The sequence below is a fragment of the Eretmochelys imbricata genome, chromosome 1 (genome assembly GCF_965152235.1).
Source record: "Eretmochelys imbricata isolate rEreImb1 chromosome 1, rEreImb1.hap1, whole genome shotgun sequence".
Lineage (NCBI taxonomy): Eukaryota > Metazoa > Chordata > Testudines > Cheloniidae > Eretmochelys > Eretmochelys imbricata.
In genome coordinates this window covers 350,113,449-350,136,455 of record NC_135572.1, presented here as the reverse complement: position 1 = coordinate 350,136,455, position 23,007 = coordinate 350,113,449, and the positions used below count along the sequence as shown (strand labels likewise).

Here is a 23,007-nt window from a genome sequence, read left to right as displayed (position 1 = left end):
CGGGGACTGCTGCTGGCGCGTGTCTCCTCCGTGCCGGGGTGGGGTGGGGGAGACACACAGGCTGGAAGTGGCGATGGGTTTGCCGCATCCGACAGTGCATTGCTCCTCGGCTGAGGGGACGGGAGCAGGGATCTGTAGTGCTGGGAGGTGGCTGATGTGGCTTCCCCCGGGTAGCGTTGCTGGATTGGGTGGGAGAGGGAGGGGGGGAGAGCATGGATGCCGCATTTCCCCTCCTTCGTTGTTCCCATTTCTTCCCCCGTAAGGGAGATCTGAGCCCGGTGCAATCCCACCTCCCTCCAAAAGAAACCCCTGCGCCTAATTCTCCTCTTTGTTAAGGAGCTGCAGAGGATGCATTCCCAATCTGCATCTCTATAGCCCCTTGCACCAAGGGCTCTCCAAGTTCTTTATAAACATTAATTAATTAAGCCTCATATACTATCCCCTGAAGAAGAGCGCTGTGTAAGCGCCAAAGCACGTGTCTCTCACCTGCAGAAGCTGGTCCCATAAAAGATGTTACCTCACCCGCCTTCTCTCTACTATCCTGGGGCTCACAGGGCTACAACAACACTACATCATACCATCCCCGATCTTTCCCCAGGAGAGCTGATTAAAGTGTTTCTCCCCTGGTGTAGCACTGAAAAGTCCCATTGCCTTGAGCAAGAACTAAAGTCTATAGCGTTCCTCTCAGCATGAGACAAGTGGCGGTGGCTGGCTGCTGCCGGAGTGGGCTCACCTGTCTGTTTGCCTTCACCTAGCTTCCGATAGGCTCCTCCAATACAGAGAAATTTGAAAGGACAACCCACCCTATCAGGGGATGCTAATGCTGATCTCTCTAACCCACTTTCAGAGCCCCTGACGTACTGATGGCCTGGCAAATGCCACCTAATTTTGTAAAATTATATGTAGGATTACAGGGGGGTGATACACAGGACTCAAGCTGTTAACCCGTTTCACTCATGTTTTATTTCGGCTGGGATTGTCAAAAGCCTGATTCTGCTTGGAGTTTTACCATTGACTTCAATGGGAGCAGACTTAGCGCTGGAAAGTCCCTCAACCTTTGCTTCCATGTGCAAAACGAGCTGCATAAGTGACTTGATTTTGTTAACTGACGGGTTGTGATCCCTTAGGAGGGAGGCGAAAGGGATAAGCGGTGTGAATAATAAAGCTGAAACATTAGCTTCATAATTTGATTTTTTAAAAAACTGACATGAACGGAAAGCCTCAAGGTCAAAAAAAAGAACCATTCAATTAAAATAAAAAAGCAAACACCGGAATCATGTTGGGGCTGCTGCATCAAATATAAATTTTGACCTTTTGGGAGTCGGTCAACTTATATGTAAGCAAAGCTGTAAAGATGCAAGTCTCATAACTTTGACCATTACTAAATAAGCATTCTAGAAACCTTTGCACAAATACTGCTGTTGTGAGGTGAGGATTGCTTGTACTCTGCACTCTGGGAAGATACAGAAGTAACTTGGGCAGTCAGAGATACTAGTCTTGTCTTTTAGCTAAGCGTTATCGTTTCAAAGTAGCTTGTGCATTTGTGTCCCTTGACCAGAAACACTGCCCCTTTAAACAGCTGGGGTTAAAAACCAGCCACTGATTGTGCTGGCTCTCTTGCCTATGAAATATGTAAGAGAGTGTGTGTCTTGATGTGTGTGTGTCTTGAATGCCAATGCGATTTTACAACAAATAAGGAAAACAAATGTGGTCTCTGGTCCTATAGAGAAAACTCTGTGATATTTTCCCAATGGATTTGCTAGTCAAATTAAATGAGATTTTTTTGGCTGGAGAAATTATACAAGTGTTGCCAAAGCATAAGAAAAAAAGACCGACCCCTTGGGTTTCTGTCAGAGATGGTACAGTCTGCCCAGAACAGGGCTACGTGTGGGATTTGATACCCCCTGCTTTCCTTTGTCAGTCAGCTGTGTAGAGTAAACTGAGTAGGAAATAGCTTTATGGAGAAGGCTGCATATCTGTGTGGCAGCAGGACCTTGATTTCTGCAGGATAGCACGTCTCCTGTCTGGGGAAATTCACTATATAGTTAGCAGATGGGACTTTTACAGGGTACTCCACTTAGGTGTTTGGCTTTTTAAAGAAATCCTTATAAAACAGATATGGCCCTATACTCGGTACTCCACAGTCATCAACCTCAATTGCTGAGGGAGAGAGAGCTTGTGATGTATTTTGGTTTATCAAGACTTCCCTGGAAGTGCTAGTTGATGTGATAATGGAGTTTGTAATTACTCTGTGTTAACATGGAATGGGTCCCCTCGGGGGTGATTCCTAATAATCTGTTGGAATATACTTCTTTAATTTGATTCATTTGGGCATCAAGGACCCTCCCCCCTCCCGCAGCTGCTCCATAAAAGTAAAACAAGGAGCACAAACATCACTCCAGACTGCAGAGCAAATCCTGAGCTACAATAGAGATTCTTATCTGATGCAAATAGCATGAAATCCCAGGGAAAGCAGGGAGTGATAGTGTCTCTTTTAAGCATCATCAAAAAGCTTCCTGGGCCAACAGCTTTAATTATTTCATATGCACACACGCAGAAAAATTCATTTCCTTGGCTGACTTCTTGCTAGGAGAGATTGAATGGATGTCAAAAGATGCCTTCCTCCCGCCTCTTGATGGTGACCCATTAAATTTCTGTCAAGTTGCACGTCTCTCACGTAGTCTGTGAAGCCAAGTTATTGCAGACGGCTTAATGGGCAGAGCCACTCGCTTTACAAGAGGGGGGGTGTGCATGGAATATTTGAGGTTGCATGGCTGGTACTTTTCTTTTCCTTCATCCTAGCTCAACATGCATGTGTACCTACGTATGTTTTGTGTGCGTGTGTGTACAATTATATACCTAATATATGTATACTGTGTGTGTTGTGCGCATGCAAGCAATTCTGTGGTGTCAACTCCCAGAGTACATACCAACACACGCACCCACCATGCTGAAGAGCACCGTAGAAATGCTATATGCACTAATTTTACCAAAGTGTTTTTATCTCTCTCTCTATAAATCTGTGTGCACATGTGCATATATATTCTTATAAAATATATGCATTGTAGAAAAGTCTAGACAGGTATATTACACACACCTTTTTTGCAGCCCCTCCTAACCCAGTGTCATTCTGTTGTTTGTCGTGATCTTGCAGCTTGTATTCTTGCAGTCTGTTTGGCATAAACTAACAGTCTTTATTTAGATAGTAAAAATAAAAATTGATTGGGGGGATTTTCTATTTTAAACTCAGGTTGGTAGTAGCAGGAGATCCCCCCCCCACTCACACAGTTTGGTGAATATCATGGTACACTGGGAAATGTTTGCACTGATTTTTGTGCTTCTAAAGATCCTCGCTGAATCCTCTTTACAGTTGGAACTTGGTTTTGGTTACACTAAAATATGTATTATTTTTAGTGGAGGCCAGAAAGGATTAGCTGAATCTTTGGTTCATTTTATGTGCTCCATGGTTTGCACCTTTCCAGGTTTTCCATTGAGTTCCCGTAAACGTCACTGAAAGACTCTCACTGACTTTGGTGGACTTTAGATCAGGTTCTTAACAAGGAAGCACACATACAATTCCCAGCTGCTACTTCTCTTTAGGAGACTCTCCCCAATCCTGAGTTTATAGACCTTCCTTAAAATGCATCTGATGGAAAAATTTCCAAATGAAGATGCTCTGCTCCTGCAACTCCCATTAAAGTCAGTGGGAGCAGTGTGTGTGCTCAGACTCCAGGACCTCTGAGGATCAGACCCTCAGATTTGCAGATTTGCCTGTGTGTATGTGCATGCTCATCCTTATAGGGTCAGATTTAATTAACTGGAGTATAAGAATAATGAAATATTTAGTGGAGCGAACAGTCCAGTTCCCTTCTCTGTTCAAGTATCTATTTATTTTTAATGTCGAGCACGCTTGGCAAAACTCCTCTTGGCTCAGGGTTGTGGATCTTTTTTCTGCTGTGGGGGAAGGGAGCAAATTAAGTTTCTTCTTTCATCTCTCACCCTCTCTAGCCAATGGTGAGACTTCAGCAGTGCTGGTGTGAGTGTAGAGATGGGGAAACACCTGCAATGCTGCCCTGAGGTCTGGGATTGGGGATCTCTTGTAGGGTGACCAGATGTCCCGGTTTTATAGGGACAGTCCCGATTTTTGGGTCTTTTTCTTATATAGGCTCCTATTACCCCCGTCCCAATTTTTCACACTTGCTGTCTGGTCACCCTAATCTCTTGTAATAGCTGCAGCCCTGATTTGGTGAGCTCAAATGGGAAAGTTGGGGGAACTCTCCTTTAATCCTGCCCTGCAGACCCCAGAGTTGAGATGGTAATTCAGGAGAGGAAGGCTGAACAGACCCGCCAATTAATTTTTCTTTTCAGATTTGCTTTAGCATTTTACTGGAGTCTTTTAAGACCTGCTTAATTTTTTTTTCCTTAGCACAAGAAAAACTTGTGTGTAGGTTTTTTTTTTTTTAATTAAAGTTAACCATTCTGTCATTCTTGGATTTTTTTCAGTGTTGATCCCCTATTGGCTAAGATCCAGTCCTCTGTTAGCTATATCAGGCACTGGCAAGAGGAATGACTCAAGGATATAATCGGTCTTTTTCATTGTTGCTATAATTTTGTACCAGGCTGTCCTTTTTCCAATAGCTTTAGGGTTTTTTTTGGATGCAAGGCGGTAGAAATCTGTCCTGATCTAGATGCACAGGAATTTACATAGACACTGAAAGGAATCTACACCCCTTAAATTTGGCTGCGACTCCCAAATCTAGTCTGAGACAAGTCCCATCCCCCTTCCCTTTCAGCAATCTGCCTCTTGCTTGCACTATCCAAAACTATCGGTGGAGCTCAGCAAATCACATGATCCAGATCGATCTGATGCCGCCGGATGAGATCGGAGTCCTGTTTATTGCGTGCACAATACTCAGCTTCATTCTATGTGGTTATTACGTTTATTTTTGTTGCTGTAATCACAAAAGACATTAGCTCCTTGCATGCCATTCTGATGAGGCTGACAAACTAGGCAGAACTATCAGTGTGTAAGGAATGGAGGGAAAATGTCCGTGAAAGGCTTGTGTATAAAAATGACGACTGCAGATAACTTCACTCTGAGTTGTCCATGGGTGACTCTTACTTAAGGCTCTTTTTATGCTTAGCATGAAGACCAGGAGGTTTTGCATGTGGGATGCCAAGTAGCATTAAGGAACGCAACTATAATCCAGATTCTGTTATGCCATCAATGACAGCTGTCATCCTTTCTTGCATTTTTCTATACTTGGTGTAAGTGTCAGTCCTTTCCCTTGAGGTTTAGGAGCATGTCCTATGAGTTTCTCTTCCCTTGTGGAGCAGCGGGACTCTAAGACCTTGTTGGGGGTGGAGATGTCTAAATATGAGAGAAATTTGGCTCAGAATCCTTGCTACTTTTTGGTCATGTAATTAGGTTAAAAGAGGAGGGATCTTTATTTTAACAGTTAACCTGCTGCTGTTTCAGTGGTTTTACTAATATCCTCTCTGAACTGAATTTCAATCCATTGACACAGGTCGGGCTTTAAATTTTAAAAAGTACCTGCTTCAAAATAGCTTTCTATACATGTGGTAAGCGGTGGAGGCTGTAATGGACCATTTCATTCTTAAATGTCACTTTCTGAATGGCCACAGCTCTGCAGCTAATGTGTATCATTCTATTTCTGTCCTTTTTCAAGCTCAAGGGGGTGGTCAGTTGCATGTCTGTGTTAAGTTAAAAAGCTGTTATTCATTCTAAGAAAGCTGGTTGGAAGGGACTGTCCAGTGGGTTTATAGCCTTCTCTTTCAGGGCTTTAGAGACCTGCAGTCATGTCTGCAAGTTTAAGTGCAGCAGTCACATCTTAGTCTTTCATGGATTTTTTTCCGCATCATAAATCCAGTACCTAATTTGGATCTCTTCCTGAGCGCAGACAGACAGGACTAGAATGGGCAGGGCGGTTCTGCAGGACCCAATGGAGGTATATTTGCTGAGTGGGGAAAGAAGGCTGAGCAAGGCCTGCCCTATGCCTAGGTCTGGCTAGTGTTGCTGTGCCTTGCATTTGTGAGCACCAGTTTTGCACTCTGTTACAGGAGTGAAGTAACTAAAGGCCATTTCAGTGAGAAAGTCACTTGCAGTGAAGCACGTTTACACTTCCCCGTGTCCCTGGGATGTTCAGGACACCGTGCTCCCAAGCACCTCGTTGTGAAAGGACTTCAAGAACACTTGAGTCTTGTGGGAGTGGAGTAAGGAAGCAAAGTCACAAAGTGGGGACTGGGAGTGGTTTAACTTGACCCCATCCGCCTGCAAGTTGATGCTGTAATCACCCAACTCCAGAATGCCCTCGCTTGTGCGCGATGCCATCTTGGCTGTGGCAGCAGCAGAGAGCGTTAGCCAGGTGCCCGTTCTGCTTGGGCATGTGTGATCCGTGAACTCCTTGCTGCTACGGCAGGCCTAGAAATGAAGCTGGCACCAGTTGGACCAGCTTCAGTCAGTGCCTTTTGAATCCCAGTGAACTACCCACTTGTATAGAAGACGGTCTAGATTGCTGGAAAGTCATATGCAGGAGGCGGCCCCTTAAAGTCCCGAAGAGCTCGGACACTGAGTAACGCTTCTGGGAACCAGGTTCTGAGGAGAAATATCTTGTGTTTCAAACCAGCAAACCAAACATAATGAATCATACCATTGTAGCCTGAATTCCCCTAGCTCTTTATTGAAGTAGTCCACCAGTGTCCCTGTGAGGTGGGGGAGGTATTATTGTCCTCATTTTATAAATGGGGAAACTGAGGCACAGAGGGGTGATGTGACTTGACCAAGGTCATGCAGGAAGCCTGTGGTAGAGCTGGGTGTTGAACCATGTCTCCTAATATTGAGCTTCATCTGTAAGACTGTCTGCCTTCCCTCCCGGTACGTCAGTGCTTAGGGGAAGAGGGGTGCATTCATAGTCAGTTAACGATTTCCACTTCCCATGCACTGTAGGTCACAGAGGTGACGTTTCAAGTATTGCTTGGTTTTGTCAGGCCACTGCATCAGGCTTCGTTACCCAGTGACCCCAGAGCTGTCTGCTGCCCGTCTCTGCTCAGTCTGACATGTTCATTCAGCAGATCCTGTTGCAAAAATGAGTCAGCAAATTTGCAGACTCGAGGCTTCAGTGCCTGGCGCCAGTTGTTCTGGTGGGGAGAAGGAAGACTAAAGAGGGAGGTATTAGATTTCCTCCTGCTGTCGATGTACTGAGGGGATGTTGGAGCAGTAGTAAGCGCCCTGATGCCTGCTTTGTCAAACCTCGCAGGGATGATGCTGAGGGATTATAATGGCTGCTTGTGTGTTTTCTCCCCTCATTGTAGCCTGCGGGCCGCAGCTTACCAATTCCCCCACTGTGATCGTTATGGTTGGCCTTCCAGCTCGGGGGAAGACCTATATCTCCAAGAAGCTGACTCGCTACCTCAATTGGATTGGCGTCCCAACAAAAGGTGAGGCCCCGGCCCTGGTTCCTGCTAGAAGATATGTGCCCTGGTCCACTGGGGACGTGACTGTGGAGTTAAACACTCCAGTGGATTGAGCCTGACAGGATCTCCCTCTTCCGTATCCATCTGGGAGAGAGATCCTTGGGAAGGGATCCTGACTGCATGGTGGCTTCTGCCTGCCCCCTACCCCTGCCAGTGATGAGATGCTACAGAGATGTTAATTTTTCGCCGAGGGGGCCAAGCCCATTTGGTTTGTTTATCGAAAGGGCTTGTATGAGGGATTTCCCAAAGCCTTTTGCGCCTCCTCCTCCAAGGGTGAATCTGGCTCTCGGATCTGTCCAGAGAGCGTGGGCACTTGCCAGAAGCTCCTTGCAGTGGGCTGTTGGGCCCAGCCATGTTTGACACCCTTGTCGCTGGGATCCCTGGAGAAAGTCTGCTGGAGATGCTATTTTCGTAGTGCGGGTGTTAGAGAGAGAGAGGGTTAACCCTTTTCCTGCCAGTCTCTGGATGGATTCCCGTACATACTGTCGTGCTCCTCCTGGAGCCTGCTGAGCTGTGTATGGGACATACCACCTGTCCCCTTTCCAATGCTGTACTCACTGCCTGCCTTCACCTTGCAGTTTTCAACGTGGGAGAGTATCGCCGGGAGGCGGTGAAGCATTACAGCTCCTATGACTTCTTCCGCCCCGACAACGAGGAGGGCATGAATGTCCGGAAGTAAGTTTGCTGTTGTCTTGTTCCGTTAAGCCGCCCGTTCTCTTTGAGCCAAAATCTGCTGTAAATTGGATTTAACCCTTCCCCCTGATTTGAAGGGAATTTCTCTGGAGTTAGAGCAGTGTAACTGGAAGCACGATCCGACCCGGTCTCTTAACATTTCCCCTGCTGCCTCACCCCCACCCAGCTTCTCTGTCGGTTTCTCATTCAGGGCTTAAGCCCAGATCCTGAAAGGGATTTAGGCACCAGTTCCCTTTGATGATCTGAGCCTTCGGGCCTGATTTTTTCAGACGTGCTGAGCACCCACAGCTCCCTTTGACGTTAGCTGAACTTTTGAGGGGGCTCCGCACTTCTGAAAAGCGAGCCCTGAGAGAATCGTCCTTGGAGCCCAGGGATTCCCCCGCCCCAGGCCAGGCTATTGACATTCCTGGTTTGGGGTTCTGTGGTGAGAAAGCGGAGTGCAGCTCCCTCTTAGCTTGTCAGAGCCACCAGAAAGTGCAAGGCCACCCACTATCCAGAGGTGTTGAATAATATTTAGCCTGCAGAGTGGCTGCATGTTCACAGAGCGCTATAGCTGTTATCTAACCAGGCGCTCACAGGAAGTCAGGATTGGGGTCCCCATCTGCAAAATGGGCAAACCTCATGGATGTGAAGCCGCTTGCCAGTGGCCTCGCGGTAAATGCCAGAACAGGGGCTTTTGGCCGCACAGCTCCGGACCGTCAATCAGGGGATGTCAGTCCTTGCACATACCAGGAGTTGTGGGTTGTGGGAAGGTTAGGAGGAGTTGGAACTTTAAGGCTTCTTCTTTAGGACCAATCCACTGGGTCTTACAAGCATCTCTAATTACTTAAGAAACACATCTCTCTCTTCCTCTGCTACAGACAATGTGCCTTAGCCGCCTTGAGAGACGTCAAGTTGTACCTGTCGGAGGAAGGTGGCCAGATCGCGGTAAGTTCAGATAGGGGTCTGCTAGTTGAAACAAGAGGCCTCTTTCCATCCTCAAAATACTCCCTTGTCAGTGTGTGCTGAGACAGTCCCCCAGTGAAACTCCATCCTGCGGCCCGTCTTCTACACACTGGAACAGTGCCTTGCGGAAGAGGCCATTCCCATCATTACAGGACTTCAGATTCTGTTTTCCTTAGATGCTCCCATCACCACAGTATCGAGAGCCTCACAAACCTGAACAAAGTCTTCCTCACAGCTTCCCTATGAGTATTCTACCTGCTGCCTGTAGGGTGAAAACAGGCTGAGGAATTAAGTGATTTGACCAAGGCTACAAAGGAAGTTTGTGGTGGGAGAGCCAGGAACTGAACCCACAACTTCAGTGCCTTAAGACCATCCTTCCTTGCACACTCCATTAAATCCACAGGATCCCTTTTGCTCCCTTACTTGCCTTGTGAAGGTTTTTACTGCCATGGTTTTGTTCTAAGATAGAAAGGCTTAGAACTGAATACTGCCTTAAGTGATGAATTTATTACTTTTTTTTTCTGATTCTAAACCCCAGCAAATATATTGTCAAACAATATTCCCCTCTTCCCCTCCCCCGAAAGCTATTTAAATGACCCCTGAAGATGACCGCCCTGGCATTTTTATTGTATAGGTTTTTGATGCTACCAACACAACAAGGGAGAGAAGAGGAATGGTCTTAAACTTTGCCAAAGAAAATGGGTTCAAGGTCAGTATACACCAGACTTTTATCTATCTAAGGTATTTACATGGCCTGCGTTACCATAGTATCTGAGTATCTCTCAGGCCTCACAACACCCCTTTGAGATGGGGAAGTGCTGTTTTACAGATGGGAAAACAGAGGCACAGAGAGACTTAGGCCCTAGGCCCAGGTCCTCAATTGAAGGTATTTAGTTGCCTAACTTGGGAGTGAGGAGTCTAAATACCTTTGAGGAAATGGGCCTAAGTGCCCAGGGTCGCACAGGAAGTCTGTGGTGAAGCAGGGAATTGACCCTGGGTTTCCAGAGCCCAGGTTAGTGGGAACCAAGCATAAGAACATTTCCACCCTACTCCCCCCTAAGATCTCCAAGCCAAGGAGAATAAAATAGATGAGCTGGTGAGAGGGGAAACTTTCTGCCATATGGTGGATTAGAAAATAGTTTTGAAACAGTCTACTCCGAATTGCATGGAGTGGTTAGAGGAGACATCAGGCTGGATGTAATAAACTCCCTATGTTTCACTGCCAATCTTCAACTGGCGTTTGCCTTGTCTTCCAGGTGTTCTTCATTGAATCTGTTTGCAATGACCCATCCGTGGTTGCCACCAATGTTATGGTAAGAATGGAAAGCTATTAACTATTTCTAAATCCTATATGTGCACAGATTGTATTTGACCCTAGCTGGTGATCTGCTTATTGTACTTCAGCGGCACTGGGATAATTTACACCAGCTGAGGATTTTTAGTTTTTATCTGTCTCGGGGCAGAAAGTGTGTAAAGACTGTCTGGCATCAGCCACTTCAGGACTATGCAAAAGCGTTTGAATACAGCCGTCACTTTCAATCTTTTCTGTGCTCCCAATCCCCGTTCTTTTAATACGTACTGCCATACCTCAGCTTTTGAACAGTCTCTTGGAGGAAGCCCTGCAGTGTGCCAGGACCCCCTCCCCCCCCGGCTATGGGGGTCTCACTGTTCCTTCAGGGAAGGCCACACTGCTTCATGGCCTCCTAGACTGAGCTACTGGGCTCCAGCAGCCCTGCTCTGCTCAGCAAGTCCAACGGAGGTAGACTCCTGGTAGAGATGTGTATTCTCTTCAAGGACTGATGCACCCCAGCTGGTATTTGCAGTGCCACCCCCAAACAGCATTTTCAAAACAGAGCAGGGTTTATTAGTCAAGTGGAACACAACATTGGAAGTCCTTAGGTTAGCACAGAGAAATGAAGGTTAAAGGGTAGTCCATCCTGGTCAAGCCACAATTCACCAGCCAAGCTCTGGTGAACTCCATTTTCAAGCTCTTTCTCTCGTTGACTTCCTTCCTCAGTCCATTCCAAGCCCCGAGCTTCTTCCAGAAGCCATCTCTTATCCCCTGCTGGTCATGTCTGTCCTTTGTTCTCCAGGCAGGATCATGCTGAGTTCACAACCCCCCTGGCCGGAGCTTCCTGCTGGTGAGACTCACGTTATGAGTCACTGGAGCTTGCATTGTGTTTCTGGACCCCTTGTAGATCTGGGCTGGTTTCAGCCAGTTTCTTAATGACTCTAATTGTTCTACCCAGACAGAGGTGACACACATCTATATTTTGTAGTCTGCCCTGAGAGCGAACTTAATCCTTCTCCCACTACTTAGTAGCAATCCAAAGTATGGGGGAAACTGAGGCACACATATGACTCATAAAAATATTACAAAATATTGCCACTTTGTCACAATAACTTAATAACAAATGTGCTTAAGTGGCTGGATTATAAATCCCGTTTTCAAAAATGACCTTGAAGCCCAAATCTCAGTGAAAGTCAGTGGGACTTAGGCTCCTAAGTCACTTCTGTGCTTTTTGAAAACTTTACTCAAGGTCTGCTATTAAACAGATGCACAAGAAAAGACAGTAACCCAGGCCTCACTGTGCACATTTTTTTAGCTAGGGAAGAAACATTAATGGCATGCAACTTCCTTCTTGAGAAACTGTCTTTCTGATGTATTGCCCTGCCTGTGCCTGTGTCAGAAGAGGTGACCCCCTGTCTTAGGGTTGGCCAGAGCAGAGAGGGGCTTTTTTTTTTGTTTCTTTAATGAAAATTCACTTTCCCTGCTAACCTGTTACGAGGCACTGTTCCAACTGCCAATCTTATCTCCAGTTATACATCACAACTTTCCAAGTCGTTTTACAGCACCTCAGACTCCATTGGCTGGATGCCAAGAGTTCAAATGGTGTTTGTTCGTAGGTGACAAGGTTTTAGGGCATGGGTTTGTCTTGTATTGGTGTCTGGTGTCACCACAGATGAAGATGACTCATATCTCCCCTTTCCATAGAATTCCCTTAATGGTACTTGCTACCTACACAGTGTTGAGTTACATCCAAGGGTGCACCTGGGAACATCCTACACTTGAATGGGGCCCATCTTGTCACCCTCATACAAGCACAGCTCCTGTGAAGAAGTTCAGTGGGAGTTTGGTCTCCATGGGCAAAACCTTGGAGCGGACCAGATTTCTCTCTCTCTATCCTAACTCTTGATTTGGTTATTTCCCTTCTTATCTCTATGGATAGCGTACACCTTATTTTACACAAATCAATAACTTCCCTTCAAGTTAATTAATGAGGACGTGACTGGAGATAAAATTGGCTCCTACATGTATGTCAGTTTCTGCTTCACCGGACATTACAGATTAACAGTGTGTTAGTGCTCAGGTGCCATATAAGAAAATAAATTGTAGTAATGACAGCAACGACACAAGGCCCTGATCCTGCGAACAGTTCTGCACACACTTAACTTTACTTACATGAGGTGTTGCATTGGCTTCCATATTACTGACATGTGTAAGCCATTGTAGGGTCAGCGAGTTTGATGTAATTGCAACACCAACACTGTTAGCTGCAATGCCAAAGCTTGGTGCTGCAGCATCAGAAATTTAGAGTAAATGTTGGATGATAACATTGTGGCCTTACCGCATGTGTCATCCAAGGATCCTAAAGCAATTCACAAATGCTAATTAATGAGGCCGGGGGAGGAAGTAAAGTACTATTACCTCCCTTACGCAGATGGGGAAACCGAGGCACAGAACATTTACATTATTTATAATGCAGTAGGTATTCATGGATTAGGACCCCATTCTGCTCCGTGCTGTACAACTATCTTGCCTAAGGTCACTTGCTTCCCATGTTCCACTCTAACCACGTAGACATCACTGGTCTCTTTACAAGTAGTTGGATGGTTTATTTTTTTCCCTTAGTATGCGTGTGTTCAGCCAACTTGTTAGGGAGCTGTGACTGTCACCGGACTCGCTTCTCTTTTCTTGGCAACAAAATATTGAGGCTAAATCACTGAGAAACACTTGAGCTAGGTAGCCTTTGATTCTGAGAGGAAATAGTAACCCAAGATACATGCTGCAGCCATGCGTTTACTCATCTTACACTTACCATTAGTTCTTACTTCTTTTATAATGCCAAAATTCCAGCTGTAAGTGGACTCTTTGTACGTGGCTCTTGGAAGGCTTTTGACACCTGATATTAGAACAGCCTGATTGTTCCAAGACATATCGTGTTTGCACTGTCATTGACTGAGGTGCTAGCTTTTGTCTGTACAGAAAGCTTTCTGATGACTCACTGATTTGCTTTCTGTGTTCCTGCAGGAAGTTAAATTGTCTAGCCCAGATTATAGGGACTGCAACTCAGCTGATGCCATGGAAGACTTTATGAAGAGAATCAATTGTTACCAGGCCAGCTACCAGCCGCTTGACCCAGATAACTATGACAGGTAAGGGGTTTTGCTTTGAAAGAGCTTGGCTTGGAGGTGATTTGTCTTGGAAGAAAAGGGTAATAAAATATAGATCTGTATTTCAGTGTCTGTTTGAAAAAGTGAATTTATTAGAAGAGAGGTGGGCAAACTACGGCCCGCAGGCCACATTTGGCTCGCAGGACTGTCCTGCCTGGCCCCTGAGCTCCTGGTCCAGGAGGCTAGCCCCCGGCCCCACCCCAGCAGCCACGCCGCCGCAGGGCAGTACTCTGGGCTGCGGGGCTGCCCTTCATGCAGGGCAGCACGGCAGCGTGTCTGGCTCCGGCCGGGCAGCGCGGCGGCCAGACATGCTGCTCTGAGCGGCATGGTAATAGGGCTGGGGCCGGGGGGTTGGATAAGGGGCAGGGAGTCCCGGGGGGCAGTCAGGGGGTAGTTGGGGGGGGGGGCGGTCGGATAGGACAGAGGTTCGGGGGGGGGCAGTCAGGGGACAGGGAGTGGGGGGGGTTAGATAGGGGGTGGGGTCCCGGGGGGCAGTTGGGGTGGGAGGTCCCGGGAAGGGGCCATCGCGGGACAAGGAGCAGGTTGGGGGGGTTGGATGGGTTGGGAGTTTTGAGGGGGGCAGACAGGGGGTGGGAAGTGGGAGGGGGCAGATAGGGGCCAGTCTGTTTGGGGAGGCACAGCCTTATATAGGCACAGCCGGCCCTTCATATAGTTTCATGCTCGGATGTGGCCCTCGGGCCAAAAAGTTTGCCCACCCCTGTATTACAATAAAATTAAGAGCGAGCCCCAAGCTCTCATTCTAAACTCAAGCCTCTATTGGAGAACCAAGAAGATGTGGCTTTTTCACCATCCTTTATGCCTTGTGGCTCCAGCATGGAACCAGAGGACCAGAACATCCTGCGGAAATTTTTACATGCGATTTCTGGGCCGACCAGAAGCACCATGTGCTGATCTTTTGAGGCTTTCAGGCTGGTTTCCAGACCCAAGAACTTTGGAGGGGCAGCTGAGATTTGGGGTACTTCTGTGAACCTTTTGACATTATCCCATCAAAGCTCTGTAACATTGCGAGCCCTGGGAGGAAGCCGTCCCCTACCGTAATCAACTCTCCAGCCAGAGCAGACACCCAGGAGGCCGTAGTTATCCTAAGTGACTCTGGATAGAGTCAGTCAGATAAATATTGCAGTGCTGAAATATTTATCTCCTCTGCATCTCCATTTGGGAACACTTTTTTTACCATGAGTAACTCCTCCATCATCCTATGACTTTCTGCACCTGGCGTGGGGCAGCAGGTGGCTTTCTCTGGGCCTTCAGGGTTTCAGTGTAGTCAATCATTCAGTGTGTGCTGTCAATCTCAGCTGTCCCGAGGTGTGAAAGCCACATGGGGGATGCTGCCTCATCCCAGATCTCTCGTACACTGGAGGACACTGGAGGCTTGTGCTAGCTACCAGCCGTGGGCCTGGAGTCAGAATAATCTTATTTAATCTTTTTTTAATGGAACAAGGAAAATGGAGATCACCTGGCCAGTCTCAATGTAGCAGTGGTTTCAAAGGAAAGCCTTACAGCTACCATGGAATACCCCTGCAGCAAATCCTTTTAACATGGGGATTATATCCCCTTGACATTTATTCTCGAGAGTTGCCTTTGATTCATGTTTCCACTGCTCCTTGCTGTGTTTTCCACAGGGATGTGTCTCTGATCAAAGTGATCGACGTTGGCCGGAGGTTCCTGGTGAACAGGGTCCAGGATCACATCCAGAGCAGGATTGTCTATTACCTAATGAACATCCACGTCCAGCCGCGCACCATTTATCTGTGTCGACACGGCGAGAGTGAATTCAACCTCAAAGGGAGGATTGGCGGCGACTGTGGACTCTCCAGTAGGGGCAAGAAGGTAGGGGAACAATATCCCTCTTGTATTTGGGCAAGTGGGAGCAAGCCCCTGGTTGTGTAATATGCCGTGTGTGAGACAAGGTGGCATCAGATATATATTCTTGGTGTAGGCCTGAATGTGTCTTCCGAATTGGCAACATTTCAGTGCACTATTGGTACCTAAATGAGCTCCTCTGAAATCAGGGGTAATTAAGCAGGACCATCTGGAAGCCCTGGGTAACAGAGGTTCAGTAACCACCCTTTGTGTTTTATCTCCTTTAGTTTGCCAGCGCATTGAACAAATTTGTTGAGGAGCAGAACTTGAAGGACCTCAAAATCTGGACCAGCCAACTCAAGAGGACAATCCAAACGGCGGAAGCTCTCAAGCTGCCCTATGAACAGTGGAAGGCGCTCAATGAAATCGATGCTGTAAGCATCTTAACTGGCTTACTAATTGCCGACTCTCACTGAGCGGAGCAGTGAGGGCACTGGCCTTCCACCTCTGCCCAAATGTCACAGTGGAAGCGAGGTTTGCCCGCTCCAACACACTGTGACCTGGCCAGCTCGGCTGGTTTTGTCCAGGAGAGGCTGGAGCTGTAATAGCGAGCATAGGAAGGGGAGGGCCAGGACCGAGGTGCAGTGGAAGTGCTAAGTGGGGGAAGCTGACTCCATGCCTAGCTCTGACAGCCATTGCTGACATTTCCCAAGCAGTGACGTCAAACCTCTCCAGAGACGTAAAGAGACAGTATTGTTTCCCGGCCTGGTTTTGGCAGCAAATGCGGTGCTGCCAAAGAGCTTGTTAGCTTTTGTCTCTAACCTACTGATTTAACATTGCTGCCACTGGGGCCACTGTACGGCTGAATTCTTAGGGGCTCAAGTGCAGTCTATTCTCTGTGTGCAGGAGAAGGGTTTGCCGTAAGGCTGCCTGGTACCTGCATTGGTTGGCACCTGCAGCTCTGTTGTCTGAAGCCCAGTAAATAACCTCGGGGGATGTCTTGTTCCCGCAGGGTGTATGTGAAGAGATGACTTACGAAGAGATCAAGGCGCAGCACCCGGAGGAATATGCTTTACGCGATCAGGACAAGTACTATTACCGCTACCCTTCTGGAGAGGTATGTCTGCAGAGAAACCCTCTGGGACCTGACTGGTCTAAAATGCCACATACTTTCCTATCATACCCGTATACCCTTCTGCACTGCATCCAACCTAGAGGGCAGAAAAGGAATGGGTCAGTCTAGGCTTTCTGAGTACTTTGAGTCAAAGCGGTAACTAGATGTGAGTGCTGACCCCATCTGGGCGCTTGTCAAATTTTAATGGGCTAGTTCTGATACCTTCATCAAGTTGTTGGATGGTCCCGTAGATTTCATCAAGACCGCTCGAGGCATAAGGTGCTGCTTAACCTGAGCAAAGGTATCTGAATCTGGCCCTATATTTAATGTAAAATAGTATCTTCCATCCCAAAGGAGTTCTCTTTACTGCCCTGCCCTAAGGCACCTTCCTGAGGCTGATGGTAGCATTTCTCCAGAGCTCTCTGCTGACTGGGGGAGTGAGCTGATGGTACATTTTTAGCGGGTGATGAAGTGATTTGTGTTCATTGACATGGGAGTTTAGTTCAGTGCTATGGAATAAAGATAAAGATGTATGAGGAATATCCACCAGCTCCTGGAAAAATACAGGCTTGTGGATTTCAAAGTTATGGAATAGTGATGTGCGTAATATTGACTGTAGGGGCTAAAATTCCCACCAGCTACCACTCTTGTTTCTGTTCTCCAGAGTATATGGCTCTTGTAGAAAAACAAGCTTCTGAAACATAGATATTCATTATCCTTGAAAACTCCATGTAGCTTAATAAACCCTTCCAGTATCCAGTGCAGATATGAAAGCAGAAGTCTGTCTGTTGCTGAGGTTCTTTCTCCTCCCAATACCAGAGCAGAGAAGTGACCTTGTGTTTAGTGTTCTGTCATGAGATGTGGTGTGTTCATTTTAGAGAACTGCTGAAATTACTTGGAAGGGGTGGCTAATGGGCCATAGAGCCTTTTGCCACAAGTTCACCTGTTCAAATCCATATTACTCGTGACTGAAAGTCAATTCCTAGTGGGTAGATGGCCACCATGCTGGCAGTCTCTGCAGAGAAGCCAAGGACCAGATGTTCCACTGAGCCAAAACTATCTCCTGATTCGTAAAGGGTGGTCCCTATCATTCAGAGTTAAAACAGGTTGGCGGTGTGGGGGATCTCGCACTGTCTCTGCCTCCTGTACTCTGACTAGATGGAAGACCTCAGTCTGTAAGGCTGTTTGATTTAGAACCTTTCACCAAAGCTAAATTCATTTTTGAGCTGAGAGATGTCCATGGTTCAGAACAGATCTGCTTAAGCAGAAGGGCACAAACTCCAGGCAAACTCTAGCTGGCATTGTGGAAAGGTTGGGTGGATCTCAAATGATGGTGGTGATTCTTCTGTATAGTAGGAGAGGAGGGTTGTGAATATATGTCTAGTTTAAAAGAATCCAGTAGGAAAAGGAAACACCTCTTATTACAGACCTCATGTAAAGCATCATTTCAACAGTGTTCCAGCTGCTTTTGTCCTGTAAGCCATGGATACAGCTCCAAACTCCAGGAGCTTTGGGGGTTTCACTTGGTTTAAAGCATGAACTCAGTAGATGGATCAAAACGGTGGCTTTGCTTTTGACTCCTTGTAATTCCTGACTGTGCTCTGAATTTATCTCTCGCTCTACTTATTTTGCAGTCATACCAAGATCTGGTGCAGCGCCTGGAGCCAGTCATCATGGAGCTGGAGAGGCAGGAGAACGTCCTCGTGATCTGTCACCAGGCTGTGATGCGGTGCCTTCTGGCTTATTTCCTAGACAAGAGCGCGGGTATGTGACACACACCCCGGCAGTCTTAGCCGGAGGCAGTTGGGTCCCATGTTGCTTCCGGCTGCTCTACATTGGGCTGCCATGGGAGGGCGGATGGGGGTATTTTACAGAAGCTCAGAGAGAAAGGGATTCCTTGCACACGCTCCTCCAAGGAGTTCTCGAAGTTGGATGGTGCTGGGAGTGCTGCTTGGTGCACACAGTTCTGTGTCTGCAAAGACTGGGCCATATGACGCTCGTGGTATTTTAAGTGGAATTGCACCAGCCTGAGCCCCTGCTGTATCATGCGGTGGGCTGGTCACTGAGAGTGTAGGACCTCTCCTATGCTGCTGGTCCCTGCTCCAGCTTCTGGGCTGCTGCAGTGTCATTCCTCTGAACATCTTTTGGAACCCTGGCACCACCGAGTGAGCTCCAGGGTCGGCCTGAGGAGTCCCCAAGTTGCCGAGGAGGGGGGCATTCAGTCTCCCAGTCCGGCCTACTGCTGAAGTGGGAGATTGGAACTAGCCAGGGGCGTTGGGCCAGCTGTAGAGAGGAGCCCTGGGTGGACCCTTGTTTTGCCTGTGCTTCGGGTGACCTAGGCAGTGTGCTAAGTTACGCACGGGGAGTCCCACCGGCCTCTACCGAGTCGGTCCATACATCTACAAACCCATTTGCAGACGGGACTCTGCCACTTGTGCTGTCACTAACCTCCCCTCCCGCCCTTGTTTGCCCTTCCTCCAGCTGAAATGCCCTACCTGAAATGCCCCCTTCACACGGTGCTGAAGCTGACACCTGTGGCCTATGGTAAGTGGAACGTTTTCCCTTGGCGTGCTGGCTCGCGGGGTTGGGTGAAGTGTTTGCTGATGGTTACACCTTGGTTCAGGCTAGATTGTAGGCTCTTTGGGGCAGGACTGGCGCGCTCTTCCTGTGTGTTTTTGCGCTGCCTAGCGCAGTGGGTCCCTGATCCTAACGGAGGCCTTTGGGCTCTACCCTAAAGTAACGAGGAACCATCAATTGCTCACGGTCTCTCACTCCTCACTGCAGGTTGCCGAGTGGAGTCCATCTGTCTGAACGTCGAAGCGGTGAACACCCACAGAGACCAGACAGAGGTGAGTTGTGCTTTGCTTTAGGTCTCTGTCACTCTGTCTCCTTCCTCCTAATGTGAGCCGGCAACAAGGACTTCAAGAGGGGTTGGGGGTTGGGGATCGCTGGGCTGGGCACCATGAGCAGCCGTTTGAGAACTGGCTGCAGGAGTTTCAGGCAGATGAGGAGGCTTCAGAAATTAAAGACCCTAAAACCCCCAACCTGCCTTCAGGTGCTTCCCCTACATTCTAGAGCCCTGATCCCAAGCGCACTGAAGTTAATGGACAGACTTTCATCGGGCTTTGGATCAGGCCCTCTGACAGCCAATGAGCCTAGACTGATAAATGCCTGAGGAGGAGGCAGGGAATGATTTCTGCAGTGCCATAGTTAGGGCCAGAGCCATCAGGCCACGTTCCTTGTGAAGCAGAAGGGGTGAGTGCGTTGTATGCTTGTGGAGGGCTAGGGGAGAGGAAGGAAAAATGTTAGCAGTCTCCTTTGGGGAGTGAGATTAATGTGCTGTGGGCATGTAAGCTAAGCAAGGTTAAGTCTGGTCAGTACGTGGCTAGGAGACCTCCAAGGAACATGTAGGTGCTATGAGCAGTGGTGCTGATGATTTAGGAGACGGCATACTTCCATGGCGTTGGCACTGAAGGCATGCTCCAGCCTGGTGTTCGGGGGTGCTGTGCTGCTAGATCCAATTTAAATTGTCCCCCTTTCAGGTGGCTCTTTTTTTCTTCACTTCCTGTCCTAAACTGCATCGTAGGGTTGCCAGAAGTCAGCCTTTCCCGCCTAGAGGTGGCTGCATAGTCGGCAATGGGTGAAGCAATTCCTGGCTGGGTAGCGTAGACCAAGAGCTTCTGAATCCTTTGACAGCTGCTGTATTGTAGCAATGGGTTCTGCAGCAATAACAAGAGCTAGGCTGTGGTGATAACATAAAGCTAGACAAGCACAAATTGCTCTGGTTATTCTCCTAATATGCTGCATGGGTAGCTGTCCCTCCCTTTCACACGGGAAGTGTGGGCAGTTCCAGGAAGCGGAACATCCCCTAGGTGAGCATAAGCTCTTTGCAATGGAACTTCGCTGGCAGCTCTGTCCAATTGCTGAATCAATCGCTCTCATTGGCTAGACTCGCGCCCTCCTGTGCTTCTTGCTTTTGTGCTCCCCTCTTGCCTATCTGCTTGGGTCAGCAGGAAAGATCTTGAGAAGGAGACAGAAGAGCCTTCCTGTTCTAGTCAATTATCGCTGCAAGTCGTGGCCTTTTCTGCGTAGAACCAGAAGGGTTCAGAGTGTAGGGTTTTTTCCCTTGGAACGTCTCTCCTGACCTTTGTGTTGCACTTGGTGATCAGGGACATTAATGCATCAAACATGCACCATGTATGTAGATGGTTTTTTTTTTTTTTTGGGTGGGGAAATAGAGGAGAATTTAAAATTGCTTTTTTTCATAACTTTCGCCTTCTTTCTTTTTGTCTTTGTCTCGCTCTAATTTAGGAAGCAAAGAAGGGACCTAACCCGCTCATGAGACGTAATAGTGTTACCCCTCTAGCGAGCCCAGAGCCCACCAAAAAACCGCGCATCAACAGCTTTGACGAGCATGTGGCTTCTTCTGCTGCTGCCCTGCCAGTCTGTATGCCCCAAGAGGTGCCCACGCAGCTGCCTGGACAAGTTAGTCGAATTCTTCTTCTTCTCTTTATTGTTGTTCGCTTCTTGTCGCTTATTAATCAAAGGAGCAGCATTTGATTATTTTAATTATGCTGCTGTCTTCGAGCTGCGTTTAGTTAGTTTACCACCAGCGCCCTCCCTTCTATTAAAAGCACCTAAAATTAACTCACTCTTCAGTCTCTTGCTTCTTGGGACCCTTGGAAGCCCAGGAAAATCCAAATCCAGACTGAACTGAGCAGCTGTGTTGTTGAAATTTAATATTTCTCTCTGTCCCCATTCAAGTGCCTCTGAACTCAGCTACTGTGCAAGCTTCTAAATGGGTGCCTGGTGCTGGTTTGCCCACTCGCATTCCAGATCGTTCATTGGCCTCTCCAATCCTTCCTCCTCTGGGATCTAGCTGTCCCATACTAGGTTGGAGTTTTGTTCTAGGTGCTGCAATAAAGGAATAATTCTTGGCATTATCTTAATAATGACCTCTGGGAACCTATACCCTGGTCGCACCTGCTTCCCTTCCCATCACTCTCCCAAGAACCCCAGCCTAGCTAGAGGTGGGGCAATAGAACAGCCAATGTTGCCTTTTTGAACAGCAGCCCTAATGACCAGCTGTCACGGAGCTGATAAACTGGCTTTGACTCTATTGGCTGTGACTTGATTCGCAGCCTGGCCGGAACCATCTGCTGTGTACCCTTGCGCAAATCCCAAGGGGACGCATGGGCTTGCTTGCTCTGTCCATTATAGAGGACGGAGCTCCTCTAGGGGCACTGCTTAGTGCTGCCTTCTCCCCATGATTGCTCCTCTGATATTTAATAGAGATCGTAAAACTCCTTCCTCCGAGTCAGTTCCCCCCACAGTTAAAGATCTGGGGTGCTGGCTACACAAGTGCCCATAAAAGTGTGTCTCTTCAGGCCTTAGAAGCGACCTTAGTTATAGATGAATAAGAGCCTGCTGCCTGGTCTGTCTGCTCTTCCTGTGCCCTGTGGTCCATGTTAATTCCCTGTTGCCCTCTCCACTGCTTTGTAGGCCAGTCCTAAAAAGTAAGGCTGCAAGTTCCTATTCTTGCGGGCTGGGATGAATTGCTGGAGATTCTGGTTGGTGGCTGCTTTGCACTAACATCTGGTTCCCAATTAGCACTAAAGGAGATGGTTAAGGAGGCCTCCAGTTTTGGTGTCCTTCATGCTACCTTCCAATTAACCGTCTGCCCAGCTTCGACCTGGAATTGCTCTTTGGTTGGTTGCCTCTCGCTGATTTCAAATGACTCCCTTCCTACATGCCCTCTGTTACTGATGCCTCTCTTTCCATTTTCTCTATCTCTTTGTCTCCTTGCAGCCTTTACTCGGGAAGGCGTGTCTGTAAGTATCTTCTTGTGAGTTTTTCCTTTCTGTGTCTCCTACCTTCCAGCTGGCTTTGTTGTTATCTTTGTTGTTGCTGCTGTGAAACTAGATTGAGTTCTGGATTTTAATTCTGTGGCTCCCAAGTCTTCCTTCATAAGGGGGAAATTCATGCATCTTTATGGGGGGGAAGATGGGGCCATCAGTGGTATTCAAACACTCAAGGGTCTTGGATCTGATACTGCTCTCCTCCTGATTTCTCTCCTCCTTTTTGTCCCCCTCCTGCTCCCTTTCCAAGCATTTGGTCAAGGACATTGGAATCTGTTAAGGATTCTCTTCAGTGCTTGTACCCTCTAATCTGGTTTGTAGTTCTGGTTTGTCCTTCCTTCCTGCCTGGGTGCTGGCTTGGCTTCCTGTTAGCTGTGACACTCCTACTTCAGTAGATGTGGTTTAGCAGTGTCTAACTAGAAGGTGGCGAGAGGGGCTGCTTTGCCTCTGGTGCAATCGGCCTCCACCCTCCCCATCCCATGTCTAGTTAGTGCTGTTCCCTCTTGGCCAGGGACGGCTTGTATCCCTGGCTCGTGGAGAGACTCCCACACAACAGTGTTTCCACCTCCTTAGAATGCAACCAGTGGGAGCAATGTTCCCTCTCATTTTTTCCTTCCATGTGCA

At 47.8% G+C, this 23,007-nt stretch overlaps 1 protein-coding gene across 4 annotated transcripts in view; it reads left to right on the top strand.

The window, feature by feature from the left end:
• Positions 1–23,007, top strand: part of PFKFB3 (6-phosphofructo-2-kinase/fructose-2,6-biphosphatase 3) — a 30,964-nt gene that overhangs the window by 1,263 nt on the left and 6,694 nt on the right. Inside the window, exons 2-15 of one of the 4 annotated variants that reach the window (XM_077836961.1) lie at positions 7,333–7,458; positions 8,073–8,169; positions 9,048–9,114; positions 9,767–9,841; positions 10,389–10,445; positions 13,445–13,569; positions 15,231–15,438; positions 15,699–15,845; positions 16,424–16,528; positions 18,160–18,289; positions 19,007–19,069; positions 19,310–19,374; positions 20,837–21,010; positions 22,334–22,356. In XM_077836961.1, the coding sequence (XP_077693087.1) occupies positions 7,333–7,458; positions 8,073–8,169; positions 9,048–9,114; positions 9,767–9,841; positions 10,389–10,445; positions 13,445–13,569; positions 15,231–15,438; positions 15,699–15,845; positions 16,424–16,528; positions 18,160–18,289; positions 19,007–19,069; positions 19,310–19,374; positions 20,837–21,010; positions 22,334–22,356 (1,462 nt within the window). Of the gene's footprint in view, positions 1–7,332; positions 7,459–8,072; positions 8,170–9,047; positions 9,115–9,766; positions 9,842–10,388; positions 10,446–13,444; positions 13,570–15,230; positions 15,439–15,698; positions 15,846–16,423; positions 16,529–18,159; positions 18,290–19,006; positions 19,070–19,309; positions 19,375–20,836; positions 21,101–22,333; positions 22,357–23,007 lie in introns of those variants that run through there. The other 3 variants (XM_077836954.1, XM_077836947.1, XM_077836964.1) reach the window with 3 other exon arrangements.